General features: G+C 39.8%; 1 protein-coding gene across 7 annotated transcripts in view; it reads left to right on the forward strand.

Moving 5' to 3' along the window:
• The window catches only part of LOC109465246 (mitogen-activated protein kinase kinase kinase 12-like), a 34943-nt gene that overhangs the window by 3739 nt on the left and 4490 nt on the right, over positions 1-26714 (forward strand). For 3 of the 7 annotated variants that reach the window (XM_019762403.1, XM_019762407.1, XM_019762406.1), the window contains exons 2-14: positions 10257-10501; positions 18584-18816; positions 20358-20541; positions 20969-21160; positions 21562-21772; positions 22041-22147; positions 22400-22508; positions 22782-23008; positions 23733-23873; positions 24226-24415; positions 24798-25409; positions 25645-25718; positions 26180-26447. In XM_019762403.1, coding sequence (XP_019617962.1) covers positions 10305-10501; positions 18584-18816; positions 20358-20541; positions 20969-21160; positions 21562-21772; positions 22041-22147; positions 22400-22508; positions 22782-23008; positions 23733-23873; positions 24226-24415; positions 24798-25409; positions 25645-25718; positions 26180-26447 — 2745 coding nt within the window. In that variant the 5' untranslated portion in view covers positions 10257-10304. Of the gene's footprint in view, positions 1-7735; positions 7817-8280; positions 8394-10256; positions 10502-13901; positions 14142-18583; positions 18817-20357; positions 20542-20968; positions 21161-21561; positions 21773-22040; positions 22148-22399; positions 22509-22781; positions 23009-23732; positions 23874-24225; positions 24416-24797; positions 25410-25644; positions 25719-26179; positions 26448-26714 lie in introns of those variants that run through there. The other 4 variants (XM_019762404.1, XM_019762405.1, XM_019762409.1 and 1 more) reach the window with 4 other exon arrangements.

Genomic DNA, 26714 nt, shown 5'->3' on the forward strand with positions numbered 1-26714 from the left:
AGTTTCCATGTAAATATAACAAGTTGGCTAGTTTTCAGGCATGGTGGTGTTACTCTGTGCTAATGTAATGGTAGAAGCAAAAATGTAACATGACCCCAAGAATGAAGACTGCCTTCATGTTGTTATTTCCTGGGTTATTTCTGACTGACACTTCAGTTCATTGACGCTCGTTCTAAGATTGGAAATGTGGAAGAAAAAATGAAAGATCAGGAAAGATCAGATGAAAAGAATTCCTGTAGATAGTAAAGACATCACATTTGAATTTACCTTAACGTTACATGTATGATGTAGTACAAAATAGCCTTGAAAATGGAACAGTTACTGAATATTCAAAACAACCAACTTCTACAAATGATCTGGTTACATTTTACAATACAAAATTACAAGTAGCGAATTATGGCAGTTTTAACGTGGCATAAATGTAAATGTGTATAAGGCCACACCAATTTAATTTCTTGGTTAACGGATTTTTCTTGAAAAATAATAGAGCGGGCGGGCGAAAAAATAAAAATAAAAACAGGCCTAGGCATCGTATTATGGCTCAAAATGGTACGTTAGGAGCCATGAAGTCAACACACCAGGCTGGTTCAAAATTTAAACAAAGAATTTTGAACTTTTAATGATACAATTGCAATGAAAGATGGAATGACTGTAAAAACGAGGGTGAAAAGGACTGTTTTCAACTGTTCAGGGCAAAATATGAGCATTTTGCAGTTGATTCTGGATTTTTATTTTTATTTGTAAATCAGAAAAAAATGAAGCGGCGAATCCGTTAACCAAGAAATTAAATTGGTGTGGCCTAAGATGTTCTTTTAGTATCAAAGTATATACATGTATATCAAAGCTATGTTGCTTTGCAGGCATTTCTTCTGGTCTTGGACATCTGTATGTGCATTCGATTGACCTAGAAACTTGCCAGTACATTTGGACCTTATAAATATATCTTACAGGGGAGAATCCGAAATCCTTTTTGTGGTGAACAAAATGTACATCAAAGCAATATATTGCTTTGCAGGCTTTTCTGCTGGCCTTGGACATCTATATGTGCATACGATTGACCTAGAAACTTGCCAGTACATTTGGACCATGAAGCTACTGTATCTTGTTGACCTATTTCTCTGGGCAATAACGCATACATGTACATTATCACACCTACTGAAGTTAGCTCCTATCAGTTTGTATCAGTGTCACCCAGACCAGTAATGAGACAAGGATTAACTGTCCATGCTTCTGAGATTTGCTGTATAATTACATTTTGGTGGAATCATTTTTTTTTGCAAGAGGACACTTGGTACAAGTTATATTTGTGCATCTTCTTAAATAGATTAAAAAAAAGAGGACACTTATATGATATAAGAAGTAGAGGTCAGTGGAATTTTATTGTTAGATTAGTATTAAATCGGTACAAGTTATATTTGTGCATCTTCATAAATAGATTGTGTAACCTTTCTAATATTGGACAAATCTTTGAAATATCCTGTCAGGGTTGGTTTGTCCTGGCAGGGCTTGAAATAATTTTTTTTTTTTTCAAACTTGTAATGTTTTTTTAAACAAGCTAACTGTTCTAAATATTGTACAGATTACTGAGCTTTACTAGTTAGACTCTACATGTGTGTACATGAACATACTTTGTCTAAAATCATATGGCAACCTTGGCATATGAGAAAGCACCCACCATAGTGAAGAAGCTGACATGGATGTGACATGATTATTGACTAGTGTGGGGGTGTGGCAATTTGCCATGTAATGCAGGGAATATTGAATTCCTGTGTTTGACCGATCACTGCAGTGATACACCATGAATTTCTATTGCTTCTATTGAACTGCAGATTATGCTTAGTTCGAATGTCTCCTAGATTCTTCCATAGCACGAAAGAGAGACCATCCCAATTATACTGCCAGCATAAGATTTGCATGCTTGGTTTGTAACTGTAATTTCATCTACACATGAACATTTATGTTTACCATAGCTATCAAGTTAGGGAGTAGGTTCTTGATAATATAGTAGATAACAGTAAAGGTACAAAACATATAATTTTCTGTGCACTTGTTTCGTTCTCTGAACGGGGGTTAGAAACCCTATTCTTGCTATAGCTCTACTTTCTCATCATAAAACGTAGTAATTTAGACTTAACAAAAAATTTTCCCATTATTCTTGAAAGGCCAGAATTAAGCTGAAAAAAGAGTTAGACCTTATAGAGGGTCAAAGTCTCACAGTTTCTGATTTCTTGGAAGGTGATGTTTGCTGTTGTAAGATGCCACCTTGCAAGTTAGCACAGTACTGCAGCCTCAGCCTGCTACTCATCCTGATATCCTTATCAATGGTATGTTGTACATCCTTGAGGGATTATTTAACAGAGGGTTCCTCAAAGTCATGGCTGCTAAAGTGCCGTCTTACTTACGCAGGTTGTCTGCAAGTGCGTAAATGTGACGTCAATATCTAACATTAGTATTCGTGACACAAAGCGACGTAATTGTCTATCAACGTTTCGTTCCGTTACTCTTACATACAAATTTTGAACCAAAGTCACCTCTGCAGCTGAAGGAATGCTCTGAATTCCAATTATTGATCATGTAACAACTTAAGAAACAGAATACCTGCATATTTAATTGTAAATGTATATTGTTTGGCTCCATGGTAGGTAATAAACCACATAAAAAGATAATGATTTTTAGTTTGATGTTTTATTCTTTTACTATTATGTATCATAAATTTCCAATATCATTATGACAAAAGGTCTTAGGAATGGATTATATTTTCTATAAATGTTCTCCCCCAAAAGTTGCCAATACCGTTATTACCAAAGGTCTTATATTCCATGAGTGTCACAAAATCTATGCCATTCCAGCTTTGGCGGTCACACAGCTGCAGCTCTGTCAATACTGATAATTCTAATCCCCGATCAATTTGGGTATGACGCCAGCAAGGGTCAGCCAAATTACAGGCTGCGTGCCCGTGCATGCATAATACATGAGGTCTGCACAATGCAATAAACCCGTACTGGAAGATAACTCAACCTGAGGAAACCGTGCGCATCTAAATTCCTCTCCCTCATGTGACAATTGACGTCAATACTTCTGTATTCTAGTCTTGTAGTGACTTCCGAGGTCTCTGAATGCAGAGTGGACCAGTTGACGTCAAGTTTTATGTATTCTAGTCTCGTATATGCTACGTGCAGGTCCATACATGCGTCAGAAGTGGAATGGCCTGTGCTGGACCCCTTTGATTGAGCACGCTGGGCTGCAGCATGCATTAATGATGGAACGGTGTGGAGTTTTTGACGTCAGTAGAGGCTGGGTTTTATAATGACACTAAGCCGTTCATGATAGTGTTGGTTAAAAAACTTGCACCGTAGAGATGATAAAAAGGTAAAGTAAGAGGATACCGGACGAAAAAGGTAATATAATTGCACTGACTTTTAATCAGTTTCTTTTCAGAATACTAATTTCTAATAAATTGAGGATAGTGTTCAGAGGAGTTGATTGTGCAAAACTCACAGTATTCCCTTTGCCCTACTTTTGCTTGGCATCTTTACAAGTTCAATGATACATTTCACATCCTGGAGGCTGTTAGGAAGATCTATAAGATGATACTTGTGGAATAGAGAAGACATGATTATGATCTTGCTCCCTTTTTTACTGTAGTGCAGGTAAAACGTGTCTTCGGGGCTTGAAGCAATTTTCAATGTTGTCTGCAACAGTGCAAGTATGCAGAAAAAAATATTTGGAGCCCTGAATGGACAACCATGCAAACTAAGCTAACCTTTTTCATGAATTATTTAACGATATTGTATACTAAAAGGAGGGCCCCCTCCATGGACTCAATTCAGTTCACAGTCTCATGCCTGGAAGGAGGTTCTTTATACCACTAGGGCCTCCCTCAACCAGTTAATTAACAAATTATGGAAATGTTGAAGAAAAGATACACAAGATTTATCTTCATTTGGATATCGATATGGAATCAAACAGCATGTTAGAAATGTTAGCGGAAGGAAAGCCACATGTTCATTGCAGTCAGGAATTCAGCACCATGGACAGGTCATGTCATTTTCTGCCATCTTTATTTTAAAGCTGTACATTCATGTAGTTGTATCATGATAGCTTTTTACTGGTGTTTAGGGGATGTTATTGTTATGTTCTTGTATATTGTTCATGTTAGTCAAACATTCTGATAAACATATTTATAGTATATACAAATGATTTGTATTTTGAGTTTTGATAATAATGAATGTATTTACATATTACCATTATTTTGGCCACTGAACTTTGGATATGACTTTTATTCAGTTGAATCCAGTAGAAAAAGTACAAAACTACACATGGAAAAGATTGATTGAATGAGTGTTATGTCTGGCTATATAAAGACCACTTTGCTGCAGTGCAGCATTATTCAATTTGTGCAGTACGCAGTGAAGTAGTAATGCACGTAACCCCTGAAACATTTTATAAGAAAATCCTTGTATCACCTTGTGCTCACCTTATTCTGGCTAAATATCTCTCTCCACATGACCTTTGCCGGGAAATTACTTGTCCGGAAATTTGCTGCAGTATACTGCAATCGGAGCCATTTACGGTGATGTATTCTGTGGGACTTTGTTGCCTAATCTTTGTGCCCCGCATTGACGTCACAGGCATCTACGCATCATTTTCAATTTCTATTCATAAGCATCCGTGGGGCTCTCGGGGGAATCCGCGCCGCTAAACTGGGCGCCGCGCACGATTTCCAACCGAGGGTGGGAAAATCTGCCCGAATTGAGGCAGTGCCAAACTCCAGTCATTCCGAACTACTGAGGAATATCTCCCAGTAGGACATCCTACCAGGGAGTTTGTTTTCATTTCAGCTTTATTTTGTGTTGTGAATAGATAATGTAAATTGTAACACATAATTTGCAGAAAAAAGCTATTTTGTGAAAATAATTTGCATTAAACTTTGATGTAAAGCTTTCAATTGTGGGTAACTTATAAGAAAGTTATACTGTTGTAGATTTGTTACATCTTACCAATGAAGCTCACAACTTGCTGCGTCTTAGAATCAACGGTCAACCACAGACAGTCATTTATTTATATGTTATGAAAATCAGAATCGAAAGTGTGCTACTTGTCAACAATATTATATATATACTAGTTGAAAACAACAAAGAATTTCATATTAATTTGCATATTAATGTGCAAATGGACAGGTATTCAGGAAAATTGGCTTGAAAAAGTTCCCCATGACATAATTATTGGTTTCCAATGGTCATGATGCTTTTCTGAGTAACTCAGAACTGTATGTAAGGGACGTCCCATGCAGAGAATACAAAGTACTTTTATATGCCTCTATTTAACATGCAGATAGTGTTTGCCATTTACATGTGTAGCGGAAACAAAGCCCTTCATTAGCTAGAGGATATGTTTATCAATATAGTAGATCTCCAGCTAAAGAAGTTTGTGCACTTATAATTACCTGCATACATTACAAGTACTTATCTAGAAATCTCTTTGAAATTAGATATACATGATCATCATAGTTAAGATTTTTCTTCTGGTGGTTTTATTTTAAGTGTGAGTTTTGCAAGATCAGATATTTTTTGCTTGTATCTGTGATAGTCTTAATTGATAAATGTTAGCATTACTATGCATGGCTGTTAAAAAGCTTTGTTATTCATTTTGCCAACACTGCACAAATGTATACATTCACAGAACAGTAATTGTAAGCAAAAGTGATCCTTGATTTGATTATGGTATTTGATTTTTTCCTCTGGCAAGTTGCCTTTTGTATATGATTTGTCATTTCTACATATATTAGTATTACTACGTTTGTTCAATTTCATGTGCATGTTTTTCCTAAGTTCTGCATACATGTATAGTTATAATTTATTTTATTTCATGGCCTTTTGCAATATCTACATTTTGATATTACTTTGCTGCAATATTTTTGATTGCATGCACCAAAATCACATTGCCTGGAATCGTTATTTTTGCTGTAATGTTATCGCATCTTTTCCTAACGACTTTAATGGAAAAGTAACCCAATTCATTAGGACGAGTGCATAAAAGAGGCTTTGTTTCTGATTGAGTTTTCTTGGTATAAAAAACAAATCATATCAACTGTAAGATTCTGAATTGACATGTTTTTGAAATAGCAGAATATAATTATTGCCTTTCCCTTGATTTTTGCCACTGAGACTTGCAAATGATAATGAACATCAGTTGAATACAAGGCCAACTGCATTCGGAACTAGAATTACTAATGCAATTATACTGAGCCTGCTTTGTTGTAGATTGGATTAAAGATGGTCATTTACCATCAGAGTTCATTGTCAAGTATACAGTTATCTTTATGTAATATTACTGTCATCGTGTTTAATCATGCTGTACAGAAATGTCGTCTGTCATAATGTAATTTATGGCTACTCTTACTAACTGTTGGTTTGGATTATGTTTGGGATGAAAGTCGATATTATCTGCTCAATTTTCATAACATACCCCGCTTGTTGTATTACACTTGCATGTAACCCTGAACAGTTACATGTATATGTCGGTATACAGATGTATCCTATGATTATGAAGTATGAGGGAAATTTGAGGGATAAATTACAGTCAAGGGATTCTGTGTACTGATTGTTTTGGCTCAGCAAAGTTCATGCCCAATATTTTCAAGACTTGATTGAGGATTGCTACAAATAGAAAGCACAGGTAGCACTTAGCAACCTGAAGTCTGACCCAGGTTGCCTGCCAGTGTGCAACCTTGGCTGCCAGAAAAACTAAAGCAGGTTGCCCTATGTGTAACCTCGTCTGCTGAAAAACCCTGATTCAGTACACAGCTGTCTTCCGGTTCAGGGAGGAGTCATCCCACTTCCACATTCCTGGCTGTTATTTTGGATATCGGGGGTGTTCCTTACCGTCTACGTGTGACCCGACTGCTATATGGTTAGCCACAGCGGAAGTAGCCACAATTTGTGGGTCAAAGTGTATACATGTATATGGAATTGTCATATACAGACAGATTTGGTGACAGTTTCAGTTTTCCTTGAGGCAATACTGGTAAAAAGGGATTTTTGTGTAGTTTAAACTTGTGAAAACTACAATACCATTTCTAAATATACAGTTACTGTAGTGTGCACAGTTAACTTATAAAGCAGTAACTGCAAAGATCTACATGTACATGCAAAATGGAGGCCAAAGAGTCATTGACAGAAGTAGTGAATGTGTGTTGATTTTGTAAGGAAAATGAAGAAGCCATGTAGCATACTGATACCACACACACACGAGTGGGCGTTTCTTTCCCCAAGCAGAATGAACCATCTGAAATATTGATAAAGATAGACAACATAGGGTGCATCTGCTGGAGCTAATGTAGTCAGGGCTTTTAGCAGGCGTCTCTTTTTATGCACATTTGTGCCTGTCAGTCATCTGAATGAGTTCTTATGAATGGTGGCCAAATTACACCCAGTCACGCCACTAACATCACTCACTGCCTGTGATTTTCTACTTTAGGCTATCGTTAATTTTTACCTTCTCAACACAGAAGGCCAAGGTAAACCAAGCACAAACATTGGCACAGAAATAACGGCAGATTGTTGATCAGGCGCCATAAAAAAATGCCGCCATGTGACCTTTATGACGACCTCTGGTGAGAGAGTAAAACTGAGTGGACCAGGTGACACATACCCTCCCTCCTATGTAATCACGTCCCATGTTAGTGCCTTCCCCTTAAAAATAACCCCATGAATGTTTATGGAACTGTGTGTTTATCTGCCCATTCAATCTGCTTGGCCCACTCGCGTAGGTAGGCTGGGGAAAGCTGGCTCTAGTGCTGATAAATATTTACAACGTAGGTGGCTTTTATGATCGGATTTGTTTATTGTAAACAGTTATACATTCAATTATTTCCATAATACGCTTGTTTGTTTGTTTGAATGAAGCTCAAATCGGCCTGCAGGCTGCTTTTCATTAAGGTCAAAATTTGAAGATGGTTTTGAGTATTAATACTTGGTGAGACTTCTGCGAGATATGGTAATATTGTTTTTCATCCATAGAAATGTACTGTATTGAAAATTTGAAGATGGTTTTGAGTGTTAATTTTTGGTAGACTTGTGTGAGATATGGTAATGTTGTTTTTCATACATAATGTTATCAACCATCTTATTACCACCTGCTCCCAGTGGGGATTGTAAATGAGAGTCAGTGGTTCCCCCTGGGCAATCCTGGGTTTCCATCCAGCCCTGTGTGCGCCTGTGATATATAATCCACCCATATACAGGGCAGGGAAGTAACAGCTGGCTTTGTGTGTGTTCTCTATATCCTTGTGGCCTGAGTTGCCGCCTTGCTTTGTGTCACTTGTACCCAACATCATTTGGAGGGGAAAGTAGATATGATGGAGTGAGTTTTGTCTCAATAACAACTTACAGGTATGATATTATTGATAGTGAGATGTTCTATTGTGACAAATTTGCATATTTATATGTATTGCATTTTATTATGGTGGTGCTGCAGATTATAGAAACGAAGGGTTATGATTTTACATGTATATGTATTTAAATTTTCCATGCTTCTTGTTGGCAGAGTTAAGAGATCCATTGAACTGAGGACATGATCTTTCGGGATATTATTTCAAAGTGACTGGTATTCATTTATTGCTTCGTAAGCCTGTTCATAAAACAACATGCCGCTTCATTTGTTGTTGCATAATGTAATACAAGCTGGTCATTTCAGAATGGTAGACCTTTTCATTTTTTGTTTCGTAGATTCCATTTGTGGTGGTTACACTATTGGACGTTGTATCAGGTGGCATATGAATTCATAAAAATGTTTCCATGAAGTCTTTTATTGCTATATATGGCCTCTTTTGGTCAGTATTGAGCATGGTAAAATACTTATTGCTGGCACTGAGATAAAAACCCTTGTTACTGAGTAACCTGACCATGTCCTGAAAGAGCCTGGAGGGGGAAATTAGGGTTCTGTAATCTGTAGAATAACAATCCTTGGAAGCCTTTTAGTGGCATCCTTGCACGAGGCACCAGACCACATAATCAGCCTTCACCTTGGACTGGTATTAGTCTGGATCTCAGGACAACGTGGCCTGGATGCCAGACCCAAAGCACACTGGACACAAAATATCTCAGTGTGCAAGATTCAAAGATCCAGCTGGGAGTTTTTAACCAATCATAGCAGAGGTGTAGAATTGCTTCCTGCTGTGCCACCAATGGGGCCTTACGCTCAGATACTGAGCGTTCGAGTGGCAGGTCTATCTGACCCTACCAGACCCAGGCTCACTGAGATATTTGTGTCCAGTGTGCTATGGGTCTGGAACCCAGGCTAAGGACAATGTGGCCAGCTGGCTTTGTCTGATAAAGTTAGTCTGGAATCAGGACGTGTGTGGAATCCTGTATTAAATTTGGGTACTAGTCTTGATGACTGGTGAGTTTGGACAGTTACCTTAGAAAGGTCAGTGAGCTCTTTTGCAGTTTGTGGGGACATTGGTTTGTCTAGATTTTTGGAATGGTTTCAAGTTTCTTGTTATACTGTTTATTTGTCTGATGTGGGGAAGGCATCCATGTTTGTATTTACATGTAGTTAGCACAAGCTTAGCTATAACATTGCTTTGGAATGGTACTGATGGCTTATTTGTTTGATTTATTTATCTATTTATTTATCCAATGCCAAAAAGTTGTGTCATTTTTGTTGTTGTTACTATAATACTTTTCATCAACAATGATGACAATATTACATTGATTGTCATTGTCTCTATTGGACTAAAAGAACCAAAGCATATTAAATGGTTTACTGCATTAAATTTTATGATTAGTGCTGCCTTTCCCCATGATTTACCTTCTAATTTGCATGTCATCACCTGTAAAGCTGAAAGAACCAATGCTGTTTTCCCTCATGCCCAGAACTGTTGCGACAACCCCTGCCTAAATCAGTGCTTTTCCATGTGTAATGGCAGGTGTTCTTTGGAACTTGATCCTGTGTCTTGCCTGGTGCCAGCATGTCTACGATCCCCCTGAGAGGATGCTCTCATCCCAGCTATGTAGACACCGGTGTCTGATCTTGTACAAGATACTTACATGTGCATAGGGTCTGTAGTGCATTGATGGTTGGACATCCAGGTAAACAAATATAGAATATGTCAGGTAATTTTAGTAACGCGGAAGAAGAGCAATTGATGTCATTCAAAACGTACAGAAATAATCTCTGCATTTTATCCAGTAGTAGAGTTTGAATTGTGTTGGAATAGCGTGGTAAGTCTGTGTTGTTTTTCCGTCCTGCAGGGCACAGCAGCTTGTAGTTGAGTGACGCGCTGGCCGCTCCTCCCACCTATGCACACAGAACCCGTCATGGCGGCCACGGCGGTTGCCGACCGACCGGACCACGCCATCCTGCACAAGGACTCGCCCATCGACAGCCGCAACGTCCCGTCCCACATGAACATTCTCACCAGTAACGACGTCAACGAGCGATGTAAGAGTCCCGGCGTACTCAGCACCAGCACTGACACCGAGAACTTCGCCAACAGGTAAGCTCCGCTTAAAATTTACATAAATATATAGTAGAGTGGATTCATTCCTCAAGCTAACTGACATCTTGCACATGCAGTCGTCCCTCAGTAACTAAGAGTAAGACATCTGAAGCCGCATAGTTCCTGTTTAGAACTTTTATTCAGCCTGACACTCTACTGAATACTACACATATTTACATAAATGATATTTTAACAGCAGTACAGTGTATGAATATAGCAATGTTGTATCAAGAGCTGGTATTCCATATCTTAGATACAGGTTATCAGACTTTGGTGAGTGACATTTTCTACCAATATTAAATGAAGACCCTTTGAACTGGTCCCTTTGAACCATGAAACTGCTGCAGGTATCCCCTTGGGTGTCTGGTCTCCATGGTAACCAAGGTTTGCCATGCTTGATTGGCGCCTCGATTTGTCTACCTGAAACCTCTGAGGACAGCTGTCAGATTAGGAAATCAGACAGGCAAAGTCCCTCCCTGCCAATCATGATGGGGTTAACGTCCATCTATGCCAATTGTATGATCACCGAGTCTAGTATATTTAAAACCCTTGAATTTATATATCATGATGTCCAAATACACATGTAGAGATAGTATTAGTATGCCCATTTATATGGCCATGCATGATAGTGGCTACTAGTGATTAGATAGTGATTGAAAAGGTATCAGTCTTTTTTTCTTTTGATAGACAGAGCTTTTAATTTTTAATGGCAGAGCTTAGGTGTTGGAAGGTAAGTCAGCACCAGGGACAGCGACCATTTCTGCACTTCTGATACTTTACTATACTGTGCTGGTTTACCATGCATATTGACCTCAGTTGATCTGGTAAAAAATCAGTGGGAGGATCAGTATTAGAAGCCTATTTACTAGTCACAGATGTATTCATCGTGATCCAAAATTCGTGTTTCACCCCCACGCAAGCTGCGTGTAGTTTTTATGAGAAATTCACTCACCACGGGTGGTGGGTGGATGGCAAGTTGATATGGAGATTCCTTATCAATGGCTGACATCTACCTGTATTTGTGTGGGATGGGGAAATTTTATCATTCTGACCCACATGCATGCGATATGTCAGTATACAGCTGCAGGTTTCTTGCATTACCATTTTGACAATCAGTACTTTACTACATAAGATAATTTGCAAGTAGTAGTATCCAGTCTTTGAACATACACTTTAGTGATAGTTTTTTTTATCTTTTGAAAAAGCAGTATTTATCAGTGGTTATGTAAGTGTCAATGAAGTGATATTGGAAAGAAAGAGATTCCCACATTTGTCATGTGTTCATCAACAGATCAGATGTCAAAGTGATCATGCCTATCTGTGCTTGTTACCATGACAACAGAGGTGCTTAACTGTACGGGTATGGGTGATGTGACCCCTGAGAGAACATGCGTGCTGATGTCTGTGATTATGGTATCACCTTTCCCCTATTTATCAGTATCCTTTAGCAAGTTGATTCCAGTTTAGAGCTAGTCCGTAAAGCATGAGTCTATTCAACCTTTTATTTGCAAAATGTAACATTACAAAGCTTTCAAATCCCCTGTGGTATATTTTGAAAAAATATCACCTTGTACCATATTTCTCTGTATATAAATGTTTTGCATGGTTTGTCCCACGCCATCCTTTCCTTTAGTAAGTACGGATGGTCTTTGTAGTCCCCAGTTAACCTTCCCAGTACCATGCCTGATTAGGATACCCAGTTCCAATCAGCTTTGACACTGAAAAGGTTAGGAAAGGTTAAGGTCACTGTCCTTTAAATTTCCAAACAAATTGGAAGCAGGGCAGGACAACTTCTGACGACCCCTGGTCACAACATGCATAAACTCACAATCATGTTGTATTTTTCAAGAGTTACCAGTCACGACTAAAGTCTATGATCGTGGTTGTTAGCACAATTGCTTTTTTCTTATCCTTGAATTCTGACACTAAACCATCTTACCAGAGCTCCCTTTTACATACCATGGGGTCACTGAAATCTGCGTAGCTGATTGAACAATTATGACAAATGCCACAATTGCATCCCCTGCATCCAGCTGCATTATCTTTCATAATGAAATCACGGGGCAGTGTCTACTCGGTTTGGAGAGACTCAAAATGCAATCTTCTCCAACTGCGATTCCATCCAGTCATATATAACGGAGCTGTAACCTTGTTACTGTCAAGTTTTACAAATGTATATGGACACGGATGGCATTAGTATGTGACGTTGGGAATGATTCGCTGATCTGTCGGCTATCCTTCTGTAAATGTCACGTTGGCTCTTCGTTGTGAGTGGGGTATGATGAGTTTTTTTCTGGACTTTGCTTCTTAATCTTTCATCTCTCTGAGCATGTGGTTGCTCGGTCCTGGCATGCCCTTGAAGAGAGCTTCAGAGTACAGCGTTATAGATCAAAGGTGCACTCAAATGGTTGGAGAGATGTTGATGTTGCTCGGGCCAAATGGTGGGAAATATTGCTGGTCATACTGATGTGTACAGAAAAGGATGCAGAAGACAAAATTGTGCCCAAAAGCAACTCTCAGCTTCCTGGTTTTAGAGATTTTTTTACTGATGTAAACTGTATCCTTGTTATATATTTTGTCTGGCAGTTACTTCTTTAACCGCATGACCGCAATGGAAAGATTTGAGCATCTCATTCATAAACAAAGGTTCAAATAAAAAACTGTCAGAAATAGTGTCTACGACGTGCAATATTAGTTTCTGCCACTGCAGTTTGATGAGAAATTATGTAACAGTCTACATGTATGTACCGCTGACTGTATAGAAATGGTTTGGAACATCGTACTAATTTTAAACCTTTGATTTTGAAAACTTTGATGTTGTTAGAGAATAAAGCTTAGTATCCTTTAACTTCTTCCATGAGGACTGTCTCTGTAACCACTACAGATTTAGTGCCAAAAGGCCATCTCAGCAGGCAGAGGGTTAACTTAATGCATCCACTGGTCAAGAAATTCCATTACACGTCTTAACGTGACAGTTGGCGTTAAGCAGATTTTGCGTTTTGATGGTATAAAAGAGGTAACGCTTGCCAACCACCCTGGTTTTATTGATCTAGGGGCCCATTTATCTGAGTAACGGCTTCTCCGCCACTTCATGCAGCCAAAAGATGAATGAAACGTCGTTAGATATTCCCCTCACGCCGCTATGCCATCGATTTGACGTCGGAATATTGAGGGCGGATTAATGGTCTCGTGACGTCAATACGCCCACGGGAAATAAGAAGGCAGCCTTTTTATAATATTGACAAGATAAGAGGAAGATAAATACTCGGTCACATGGTCGGGTAGAAGCCGTGGGATTGGCTGGCGTGTTGCAAGGCTTAGATCTCATGAATGCCAATTGAGGCGAGGGTTGTTGGTGGTTTTTATCACTGATGGTGCTGCCGACGGTTGTTTGTCTGCTATTAATGTAATAATTTTGACGGTTCTGATTCCGGTGTCAGCGTTTTTTTTTGGCCTGGCATGTTCCGGTCTCCGTGACAGCGCGGGAAACTGGCTGCTTCTTGTCCTGACACACCGGAGTTTGGCCTTGTTTGCATGTGTTCTAGTTGGGGGATTCCCCCACTCACGACGTCAAAATTCTTCCCAGGACTATGACCAAGCTTTCTGTGCGTAGCTGTCCGGACTGCCCCGGCAGCTGGTGAGTACGCTCTCTCGTTTTGTTTTTCTTCCCGTTTCGTAAGCGGTGTGGGAAATTTCTTCCCTTCCCGGGGTGCGTCTTGCTTGCGGTACGTGAGCGATATTTGCACAATATTGCTGAATGAAGTTGTTTTGCGGGAGCAGCTCCCCTCCTCCGGGTCGATATCTCATATCGAGTGGCTCAGAAACTCATTGCCATTGGCAATTGGTGTCAGCATTGACGTCAGAGTGGGGAGATTGATGGCACCACTACCCCATTGATGGCGGCAGGCAGCCCCTTTCCTGTGGGGTAATTCGCTCTGCCTGGTGTTCGCGCCCATTCATAAGGCAAGCCCATTCACAAAATGAAACTGGGGCCCAGGTCCTAGGCCAACTCTTGGAAAAGGCACTAGAACTTCATTTCTGGGAAACTATTTTCGTAGATTACAAAGTGGGATATTAAGAAAGTTCTCACAAAGTCTTATTCACAATATTCTTAATTGTGTATTATAAGAATAACTTTTTTGAGACATGAAAGTATGTTCTATTAAAACAATTCCTCAATTTATATTATAGACATTTTTCTTTGGAGGACAAGCTGCATGTATACTATTCCATATTTTTATTACACTGTATGTTGCAGTTGTGATTTTAACTGTTGGAAAGATATATTCTTGTACGCTATATATGTAATAAGTACATAAAGCAAACATAACATTTGTATTCAATTATGGAAACAAAAAGAAACAACAGTCAAGCCAACTGTGCCCAAATGAATAATTTACCAATTTCAAAGTTCATATCGATTAAATATTTATAGATGCATACCCATAATGCATTTTATGAACTTTCACATCTTGACTTTTTGATAATCTGGTTACGGGACAAAAATAACCTTTCAGTTCAGCCAGCTTAACATTTAAAATGTGGGAGTTTAACTTGACCTTACAAAAGGGTTTTACAATGTAACAAAATAACAAAGTTACATGTACATGTAGAAGGCCAACTTCAGGGGCAAGTGAGTGTGCAAAGCAATTTTTCTTCCAGTTGCTGTGATTTGTATATACACACTGAATAGTGAAAGACAAAAAGATTTTTATTGCACACTTTATCAAATGCTTATAACTATTTGTTCTCTACAACATGCATGAGTGTTGAGAAGTTTTATAATCTTTTATACCAACTGAGCTATGGCCAGGCAAGATAGATTTCAAATCATGTTTTCTATTTGCAGCAATTGCCAGACAATGTTGTGCTACTTTGCAGTATGAGAAACTTAGTAGTTTTCTTTCCAATTTCAACCTTAACTATATGGCCAGAAAGTATTAAATTATACTTTGACACATTTCTAGTCCAACACTTAAATCTTGTGTTTCTACAACTGAATATCCATCCCATACTCTAATTATTATACTTAACTTAAATAATTATGGTTTCAATCATATCACCTACATCTTTTTCTCAGAAACCCTTCCCACACATAAGCCCTTGTTTCCAATCTCCTATAGATGAAATATACACAATGTAGTCTTGATATCAGTGAAATATATAGTAGTGATTCTCTTGAATAACTGCATGTGGTGAATAGTTTGGTATTTTAGCGGGGAGCTGCTGGTTTGTTTAATAGTCCAGTGGGTTTCTGGTGGGTGGAATATCCAATATTGCATGCCCACGTCCTGCCAGCTCTGGTCCCGACTACCCTGACCAGGAATCCTGCGAGATCTGACTGCTGTGTGGGTGGTTTCTGCAGTTCAGAATATGCCAGTATGCTCAGGTAGTTTGATTCCAAGGTTAACCATTTCGTAGCCGATGGATTCTATTTTATTCCATTGTGCTTACCATTTTTACCTCCATGAAAAATGGAGGCATTGTTCCCTGTATGTAATTAAAACTTGGTATAAAATTCTTATCCATAAGACTTTAGTAGTAGTCTTTAGTATCCATTGAAGGTTGAACATTGACACAAGTAACATACGTTTTTCTGAATGAACAGAATAGGTGTTCACAGGAAGGTATATGCTAATTTTGGCCTTCATTCAGAAGTTTTATGCAGAGAAGTTATCGCACAGGAAATTGCCTCCACCCACGCAGGGTGCACCTTGGATCATGAAGTAGGTGTAGCATGTCGGAACATTGGTATGCAGGAGTTTTAATGCATTATCAATACCCGTTTCTCAATGGGATATTTCTCTGTCAGCCGAGCGGAATTCTGGCTGCGTCCTGACCTTGGATTAAACCGGGGATGTCGGAAGGGCAGCGCAATTGATTGCTTCTTTTTGGGGTTCATTCAGGACAAGTTCTGGAATTGAATTTGTGAGGCTTCCCTCAAGGTAGGATGTCGTTCCACAGGGTACAGCGGTGGAGAGAAGTAACTGAAGTTTTTTTTTTCATCATCATAGTTTAATTTTAGCTTCAGTAAAGCTACTTGAACCTGGCCCAGCATCCAGTATTTCCAGCAGGAGTTGAGTTAATACAAAATGGGATAGCAAAACAAAATTCTTCAGAAATAAGGAAAAGAGGAAATTTTCATTTTTGGTTCTGTAATTCTTATCCTGCAAGTTACAATGTATTATTGTAGAATGTCATAATGTATAGAGTGAGTCACAGATTTATTGCACATCTAGCATTGAATAATATTGAATGATATGTCAATATCCATTTTACCAGCACTGAGCTTGAACAATGTAGACATGCCAAACCTGATCAAAGGATGCATAGAATATTCAAACTAATATGAAATGAGAACAGTATCCTTGTAATGAAATAGTTCAAGTTCACTTATGTTCCTGTCATTTGTCAAATATAATATATAAAGGAAACATCCTGTTTTGCGATTTATGCATGGCTTCTAAGTTATGTCATATTTAATGCTTTACAATACATAATGACATTTAAGTCATTCTTAGTCACATCCTTATAGATAAGAAATAATGCATGACAAATAAAACAAAATGGAAAGAAAGCATCTTAAACTAATCAGGTAAAAAAGATGGACTGCCCGCAGTTGTGTTGGGTGCACATTGCATTGTAATCCGACAAAATGAATTGCTGTCATTTGAATAAGAAATATCTGTTAATGACATGCCATCTCACATAGCACACACTTAAGCCATCGCCCGCGTAGTTCCTCATATAATAGTTGCCATGGCAACACTGACATGAGAGATCTATGCCTTGGTAACACAAGGGAAATAATTTGCCCTGTGACCTTTTGGAAACCATGACACCTCACAAAACAAGTTCTTGAAAGGATAAGAATCCTTTCTACAACAGCCATGGTTTGGCGCTTCTGGATATGTGGGTATGTAAAAAAACTTGCGTTTCTACCAGCTGGATTGTTATGTAACATGTGCTCTATCAGTTGGGAATCTTGCAAATATGAAGCAAGGAGGCATATCATGTACAATGTATGTAATTAAGCAGGTATATATATAGACGTAGTTCTGTTTCTTCTTTCTTTAGACTAGAGCCAGTCCCTCTGAAATGGACATCATGTACAGTCAATATTTGAATCCTTGACATGGATCATACAATATGATATTTCTTAATATATGTGTGGGTGGTCAATATGTATGAGTTGTATGAATTCTATGCTTTGTATTATCAAGCACAGGTTGCTATTTCATGCAGTGGTCCCTGGAACTGGTTTAGTTAGTCCTTGTTGTTGCCTGTGGTTTGCAGTAACCTTTCATGTTGTATGTCTCCAAGGTCTAACCTTTAGATGAATGTACAGCGTAGTTGTGTTTCATCTCTATGGCTGTATAATATTCTTATGCCCTAGACGCAATTTTTTTCGAGGTAAAAATTGCAGAAATCTTCTTGTGTGATTCTTGAATGTTCGAAAAACTCAGCTACTAACATTGACTGTATCATTTGAAACCCTTTGCGGACTAGTTTCATTAATCTTTTTGTCCTCCATATGGTGATTAAGCTGGTCTGATCCAAGTTTGTGTCCACAAAGAATTGGTGAATGCTATTCTTGACCCTCCTGTAACTGCTTCTGTTTCCATCTGTTGGTTCTTACAGAAGCAATATTATATATGGACTAGAAGCTAGAATTATTCAGCTCTTGCAGGTTGTCTTGTGGTTAGAGTAACTCAGTTTTTAAATCAGAATCCAAAAGGTTCTGGGATAGTGGCATGCCCCATTGTTGTGTCCACTTGACAGGTATTTCCTGACTCTACACAGATGAAAATGCCAGCCCAAGCTTCTGATAGGGACATTCTCTTGGGCTGCCGTAAAGCTGAAGGTCTGGTGTTGAGGAGAGTTAAGGATCCCCACCATACTTATAAAAAGAGTAGGCCCGGTTCTTCCCGGAGTGAGTGGTTCAAACCTTGCCATCTGGTCTCACGTCTGACATCTTGAAGAGGTGATAGTCACCTGTCACCCAGTCCTTCCACAAATGTGGTAAATCTTCATGAAATAAGTATTCACAGCAATAATTGTTTCTGTCGTCTCTTGCAGTAAACTGTGCATAGAGGACAGCGATGAAACAGACCCGAACCGCAGCACCACGCCCTGCACGTCCCAGTGTGCACCTGGGGAGAAGTCCTCGTCCTCGGACAACGCGCAGAACGTGCAGCTGCAGTACACCGGCGCCAACCGCAGCGGCAGCTGGTTTGACGGGCTGCTGGGCTGCCTCAGGCCTGTCTGGACCATCATAGGGAAAGCTACCACCAACGAACTGAAAAATGGAGGTAGGTTGCAGTACAGCATATGTCTTCCATGTGACTCATGGTGCTGTCTTTGAAAAGTAAAGTTGAGTTACCATTTTACCAACAATCAAAGCTTAGTGTATTTGTGGCACTAGAAGAACAGTCTCATCACTATATTAATAGATTTTCATATAACTGTATTTTATGTGTTGGAACAAAGTTAAGAGCTCAATATACCATCGTCATAGTATCATGTAACATGTTGTGATATCTAATGATAGTGGTTAATTTTGTAGCTTACACATTTGGCTTAGTGTTGAACCATCCACCAAGAAAAACAGGAAAGACCATGATTCTGCTGCTTTTCAGAGTGCATTGTAAAGTTTGTATAAACCATATTCAGTAGATCATAACTGTTATAGTGAACATATTTTTATGTTCTACCTTTCATTTGATTTAAAAAAAAAAACTGATGCCCTTCATTTGATCTGTACAACTTACAGAAAAAGTTGACAATGATAAGTTTCATGTAGCGGTAGGTTGAGATAAACCCCCACTCTGACATCGCCCCTGTGTACAACTCCATGAGTTAAGGGATCAGCCCAAAGTGCTGGGCTGTCACACACACACACAACAAAAGAACCACATCACAATCTGCAAACTGATCCTCTGCGCATCATACATAATTAAACCCGTGACCAGCGCTGGGTTCTACAACGAGGCTTTGACGTCAATGGCTATTTATAACTGGGTATAAATCAATTAATGTTACAGCTCTCCTTTGTGCCTCCGAGTCAACCGAAAGTCAGCATGACAGAACCAATATGAGTAATGTGGAAGGAAATTCTGCATCACTTGAGTTAATAATGAGTTAACAATTCTACATGCCCTTGTGGACAGGAAATAAAATTTAACTATGTGCATACAAAATTGGTAATAAATTGACCACTGGCAGTCCATATAACAAACTGGATAGAAATGTAGACTATTCCTGACGTTTACAGAGTGGTTTTTCTACATCATATATCATGCATTAAATCAATTGTAGAATATTGAGTGCAGTGTACTAGCCAGCGTCCGTCTTTCCATCATTTGACTGAATTTTGCTGCTTATGAGATGCAGAAAGCAGCATTTCAGAGGGTCAAGATTTCAAAGTTTGGACCCCCCCTTAGGACTGGTGTGCCTTTGGCACTTGTCATAATGTTAAACAAAATTGAGATGACAGAAAAAATTTCAGGCTGGCTAGAACACTGATTGAGTGCCTTTCCCAATGTGTCTGTTAACTGTACAAAGTGTAACATTAGGTTTTTCTGTTAATGGCCGCCCATGATAATGATCATTCTGGCATACTCATTGACACCTGAGCAAAGTGAGGAAAGTTGTGTTAAGTGCCTTTCACAAGGGCACAAGGTTGGTGACATGGCAGGATTCAAACCCGGGACCTCTTGGTTCTGAGCTGAATGCTCTGCCGTTATGCCACACGACCCCACATTAGCAGAGTAAGTGTTTGAATGTTGGGTATGAATCCTGTGTTCTGTGGTCCATGAAGCAGGTTTTGTCTCTTACCCTTCCTCTGTTCCAGATGACTGGGAGATTCCGTTTGAGAACATCTGTAACCTGCAGTGGCTGGGGAGCGGAGCGCAGGGCGCCGTGTTCCTGGGAACGCTCAACGGGGAGAAGGTCGCCGTGAAGAAAGTTCGGGAGGAGACCGAGACAGAGATCAGACACCTGAGAAAACTCAACCATCCCAACATCATCAAGTTCAAGTACGTTGTAGACCATAACGTTCTGTATTCATGACTTTAGCCACAGTTACAGTTACAATTAGTCTACAGTTAAACCTTAATGTACAGTTAGTTGGCTGGAAATACTACCTTTATATGCAGGTTGGTGTAGGTAAAATTGGAGCTGTGCAGGTATGTCTACCTGCATCTAACCTGCACTGGTCCATGTACGGGGTTTATATGTCATGTGGGTGTATGTGGATTTTTATCTGCTGCATTGACTAATCAACTATATGTTGAAGTATGAAAAAAAATAATATTGATGGTTTCTGAACAGTTTTTACTTTGATCCATACTTTCTAAATTGGTGGTAAGTTGTGTAGGTAAAATTTGTCTGGTGCAGGTTATTTTCAGTCGTCAGTAGGCAGTAGTCAGTACACATTCTCATCTACCTCTCCTCCCCCCCCAGGGGTGTGTGTACGCAGGCTCCGTGTTACTGCATCATCATGGAGTACTGTCCTCAGGGCCAGCTGTACGAGAACATCCGCAGGGGGCTGGAGATCCCCCCCATGCGCATGGTGGAGTGGGCCAAGCAGATTGCCAGCGGCATGTACTACTTACACCAGCACAAGATCATCCACCGAGACCTCAAGTCACCCAAGTAAGCTCAATGTCGTTTTCTCATGTGTGTTTAAAGTCGTCACTTAAGTCATGAACATCAAAAGCAACAGTTATAACAGCAATGAAAATACCACAATGAAGACAGAAACAGATGCTTACACATGACGTTAAACCTTGATACTCAGTTGGCCATAAAAGTTTAACTATGTTGCTATTAGTTAGTTAGATTTACTAATTCCTTAGTCTTGCCAAATTTAAAGTCCCTTGTGTTTCTTTGGATACTGTTGGCAAACTATTGGAGTCATGTATAACCAATATAACTTATACCATTTACACTATAAACTTAATGAGGTTGTACATGTATTACATGTACTATTACATATGCCTTGGTTCAAGTGTAAGTAGAGGATAGATAGTAATTTTGATATCTTCTCCCATCAGCGTGCTACTTGGGGTGAATGACAGTCTGAAGATTTCAGACTTTGGAACGAGCAAACTGTGGAGCGACAGAAGTACGCAGATGTCCTTTGCGGGAACGGTCGCGTGGATGGCCCCAGAGGTCATCCGAAACGAACCAGTGTCGGAAAAAGTGGACATCTGGTCGTTCGGTGTAGTGCTGTGGGAACTACTGACTGGGGAGTCACCATACAAGGTAGGCAGGGTTTTGTGTGTGTAACAGTTAGAATGAGGAGTAGGCATAGTTTTGCATGTATTTATCTAGACACACATTTCTTTGTATCTCTGACCTCACAATAAGATATTTCAAATATTTCACAGCAAAATGTAACAAACAGTGCACATATATCAAGGAGTTTAATGTAATAAAAGATTCTATATTTAATGTTGTTCTTTCCTTGCAAGCTGTGGAAAATGAAATGTCTAATGTTTTGCTTGATACATTATTCCTTGTGTGTCTGTAGGACGTTGACTCTTCAGCCATTATCTGGGGAGTGGGGAGTAACAGTCTCCACCTGCCTGTACCCACCACCTGTCCTGAAGGATTCAAACTGCTCCTCAAACAGTGCTGGTATGTTCTCATTGTGTGTGTCTGTGTGTGCATGCATGTGTGCATGCGTCTGTGTGCGTTTGTAACAATGCCGTTTTGTCTTGAAAGTGTTCTTCTTTGAATCAGTGCTTCTGTTTCTCTTGCATTTAGTTTGTTTAAAGCAAACAACAAGATTTGGTGTGATGTGTTTGAAGTTTTCTTTATTTTTTGTATTGTGGCAGATATTGTAGTAACTGGTATAAATACTGAGTATGTATATCTCTCTAAATTCAGGTCGGGTAAGCCCCGGAATCGACCTTCCTTCAAACACATTCTCATGCATCTTGACATTGCTGGATGTGAGATCATTGGACAGAACAGAGACACCTACTTTAAGACTCAGGTGAGATTTAAGTTCTTTCCAAAATCACTTCAATCTGCTTCCACAAATAGATGTACATAATGAGTACTAAGTCTTGTGTATTATGCAGCTTAGAATGTTAAGTTGGTGTTTGAAGCAAAGCCTTGTAAGAGTTGAATCTTATCAGATCTTCAAAATTTGGCTATTTTGGTAGTGAAAGCTACACACATGCATGCATGTAGACAATATGCATTTAGTAGAAGAAGGGTCTAATTGTAATTGTTCTTTAAACTATTTTTTCCATCAATCTTACAGGAGAGTTGGCGGGAAGAAATCTCCATCCACTTTGAGAAGATCCGTAGCGAGGGGAACCAGATCCACAAGCTGGACGAGGAGCTGGTGTCCAGGAGGCGGGAGGAGCTGCGACACGCCATGGACATCCGCGAGCACTACGAGAAGAAACTGGAGCGAGCCAACAACCTGTACATGGAGCTCAGCACATGTATGCTGCAGCTGGAGAACAGGGAGAGGGAACTCATGAGGTAAGCAGTTTATAGGCTGTGTAACCCCCATCATATTTCAATGCTTTGTTTCTGTCATATTTAATAGATAGATCATAGATATTCTATAATTAGGTTCTTATGTGCCACCAGGCAAGAAAGGAGAAGAAAAAGAAGAGGAAGAATTGGGTCAGTTAATGTTGAAAATGGGTGTCGTATACAAACACTTCTCTCTCTCTTGTATGCAAGGTATATGGAACAAAAAATATGGCAAATGCTTACTAATACTAATAAATGCCATTTTTTTTGTCTTACTGGTTGGAAATTAGTGCATGATGCTGACATTTTTTGTTTTTTGTACTTTCTTGATCATACATGCACATGGTGACAATGTTAAAGCTTAGAGGCTACTGGAAAAGTAATTTCTTTATTCTTACTTGGTGAATGTACACACTGTAATCTTATCAGGTCTTACCAACAAGCTTTTATAATTTTTTTATTTAAATTGCAAACAATACAGTGCAATACAGTGGAAGCCCTGGCAGCTGAGCTGATGTCGGGCCCCACATTGTGAAATACATACATACATAATCATACACACATCATAGCACAATAAAGTAACGAATCACAGAAATTTCTTATACCCTACAATCAATAACCTAGGCTAATCTCAGTATATACAAAAAAGTAATGATATAAGTCAGTATGGTAGGAGACTTGGACATGATTGGTCAGTAGATTAATAGAATTATACCCTTCCTTTCAGGAAAGAGAAGCTGTTGGACATGAAGCTGAAGAAGGAGAAGATTTCCATCAAGCCGATGATCAAGGCTCAGCATCAGGCTGTGGAGAGACTCATGAAGAACAAGGGAGCAAAGTACAAGACAAGTCTTCATCTTCTTCAGAGGTTTGTTTGTCTCCTTGACTTCCTTAAAGTTGCGACATTTCAAGATTTCTTTGTCTTGATGTGCAAGTTATTTATTGCATGGAATTTTTCCAGTAAACAGATGATGATGAAACAATTATTGAGAAACAGTATTTTGCTAATTTTACCAGCAGAAATTACATTGAACCAATGCAAGAAGAAAGCTCATCATGCATGTCTGTAAATTATCCACAGACTTAAGAGCTTGCCAAAATTAGCTCTGTGAAATGGGATTTGATTTTATGCAGAAGCATGAAAAATATCTTTTTAACAGTGAGAGTTGTATTGTTTTGAACATGTTGTTAAAGACATTCTCCTTGTTTCCTGTTGTCAGAGTTGACAGTCCGTCCTCAGAGCCCAGGCACTATGGAGATGCGGAGCACTACGTCCACTTCACCCCCCGCAGCTCCCCGTCCACCCCGCGTCACTCTCCCAGCAAGCTGCGGGGCCAGCGCAGGATGCACCGCAGGAGCACGATTAGCCATGCAGGGTCCGCACCAGGCTCACCACTCGCATCTAACAAGGTAGGCAAACTTTAAAAATGGACGTGCAAGCTAGGGAAAGCTGTCTTATTCAAGAAACGCACAGGAAGGTGGCCAAATTTCTCTAAAGTTCCCATCCTTGGATCTGTATTAATATTCCTCTAAATTCAGCATAAAGAGTTGTTGTGACCCCCAAGTTTTTTGTAGTTTGCTTTGGTTTGATCCATTACAATGTGGGACTCTTTGTGAGCCTTGTACTCTTTTCTACAAGTTTCTCAATTTATGACTGTCTTTAAACAACTCAGAGGTTGAGTTTATCATGAGTACTTGAAGTGATGTTGGAATTTTTTTCACTGTTGTTATGCTACTCTTTATTTTACCCTGAGGATGTGAACTGATTTTTTATGTTCCTGTACTTTCACAGATGAGTCCAGTGAAAGAGAGGAAGTTGCACAACATCCTCAAGTCGGATACCACGCTGCAGAACGACGCAAACGAAACCCGTCTTGCCAGAACTGCTCTCAGGCATTCCGCCCCGGGAAGGGCGATGCGGCAATACGCGCGCGATTCCGACTCCAGGAGAAACAATGAGAGGACTGACGGGGGTAGGGACAGTTGTCGCAAGAGCCCAAGTAGAACTCATGCGGAATTCACTCAGGTTTTATACAACATCAACACTAAGGGCTCCACCAGCGAAAGTGACAATGGGAGGGGGGACAGTAGAAGGAATAGCGGCAACTTTGGCGACGACGGGGGAAGTAGTGAACAGGAGGAGAAACATGAACTAGGGGCAGAAGGGGGAGAAGAGCCGTGCATACCCAACAACGTTCTTCCCAGCCCCGGGCACTGTGTAACATGTAAATGTCACATGTCCCATTCAAACCCACATGTGGACGGTATTCCGTCAAGGAGTGGCACCCCCACTGGGAATGTGGAGGGACCAGGAGAGGAGGAAGATGTCGGAGAGGGAACACATCCACAGGAGACAGAAGAGGAGCAGGAGTTGCCTGATTTACAGAGTAGAGATGAGGAAAAGGTAAGATTCATTCTCTTACATTACATTATACACTTTGCATTAGATAAATGTAATGAGAAGGACTTAACAGATGCATAAGCATAACACAAAAAACTTTTTTTTTGTAATTTTTTGCTATGGTTAATTTGATACCTGCACATGAGATGTGGAATGTAACAGCCAATATTAATAGGAAGTGAGTACAACCCATAGTTTCCCATGTCATGTATTGACCAAATCCTGTCTTGTGTAACAGAATGCTGAAGAGTCGTCTTCAGAAGAGGAGGAAGGTGAAGTGGACAGTGAGATTGATTTTCCACGGGCACAAAGGTAAGAGGAAACACTGTGTACATGATAAGGCACTCCTCAAATCTGTCTGCTTCCCTGGTGGTACTTCAAGTAGATTTTGTCTTTTATTCTTTTTTGTTTCTAAATATAACGTTACATACCGGTATGTGTTCTAGTCGGCCTGAATTTGTTTTCCATCATCTCAATTTTGTTTGATCCAACACTTGGCACAACAATGCTAGAGTGTTCAGGGGCATGATTCATGTAGAAAATTTCGAAAATTTGGCCCCCAAAAATGCCATTTTCTGCAAATTTTGCTGGTGGACTAAGGTGAGTTTAATGACATCTCTTTGTGTCTTTACACATCAATTTTGCCTGTCAAAATACAAAATTCCATGAAATGATGGAAAACAAATGCTGACTCGAGCACTGGTGTGTAACAATAAAAATCACTGATTGCAACCAATAGGAATTAACTAAAATGTTTCTTTCTATCCATCCAGCCGCCCGATTCGCTGTCCCAACAGTCGTCAGTCGTACTCCACGGTGAGTTCGGAAGGCGGGATGTCTGAGGAGGAGAACACAAGCGACCGTTCGCTGGGCCCGACCCCTGACCTCCTGTCCACCACCTCCAGCTTCAACAACACGGGGGAGTTCCACGACGTGGCTCACTCGCTGGCCGACATGGCGCACTCGCTCTCCGACGGTCTGTCCGACAAGGAGATGAACGTACGCAGAGTCAGGTCCCAGGTGCGCGAGCATGTTTACGAGGTACGTCTGCTCTTTCATTTACCCGTGTATGCCTATTGACTAGCTTATATCAGCTGCAGGGAAGAAACCCAAACAGCCATTCAACATGAAGTGTGTTAGTTTTGATGTTTGTCTTTACATAACCAGGAACCACTGTAGGGCTCAACTTTATGTCCTCGTATATGGTAGGGGGTTGCATTAGATAGCTTTATATGAAAGTCAAGGTTATATGTAGGTACATGTGTAGGCAGTGCTTACATGTGACAAATTGCAAAAGTCAGAACATTA

The sequence above is a fragment of the Branchiostoma belcheri genome, unplaced genomic scaffold (genome assembly GCF_001625305.1).
Source record: "Branchiostoma belcheri isolate BF01 breed outbred unplaced genomic scaffold, Haploidv18h27 scaffold15, whole genome shotgun sequence".
NCBI lineage: Eukaryota > Metazoa > Chordata > Leptocardii > Amphioxiformes > Branchiostomatidae > Branchiostoma > Branchiostoma belcheri.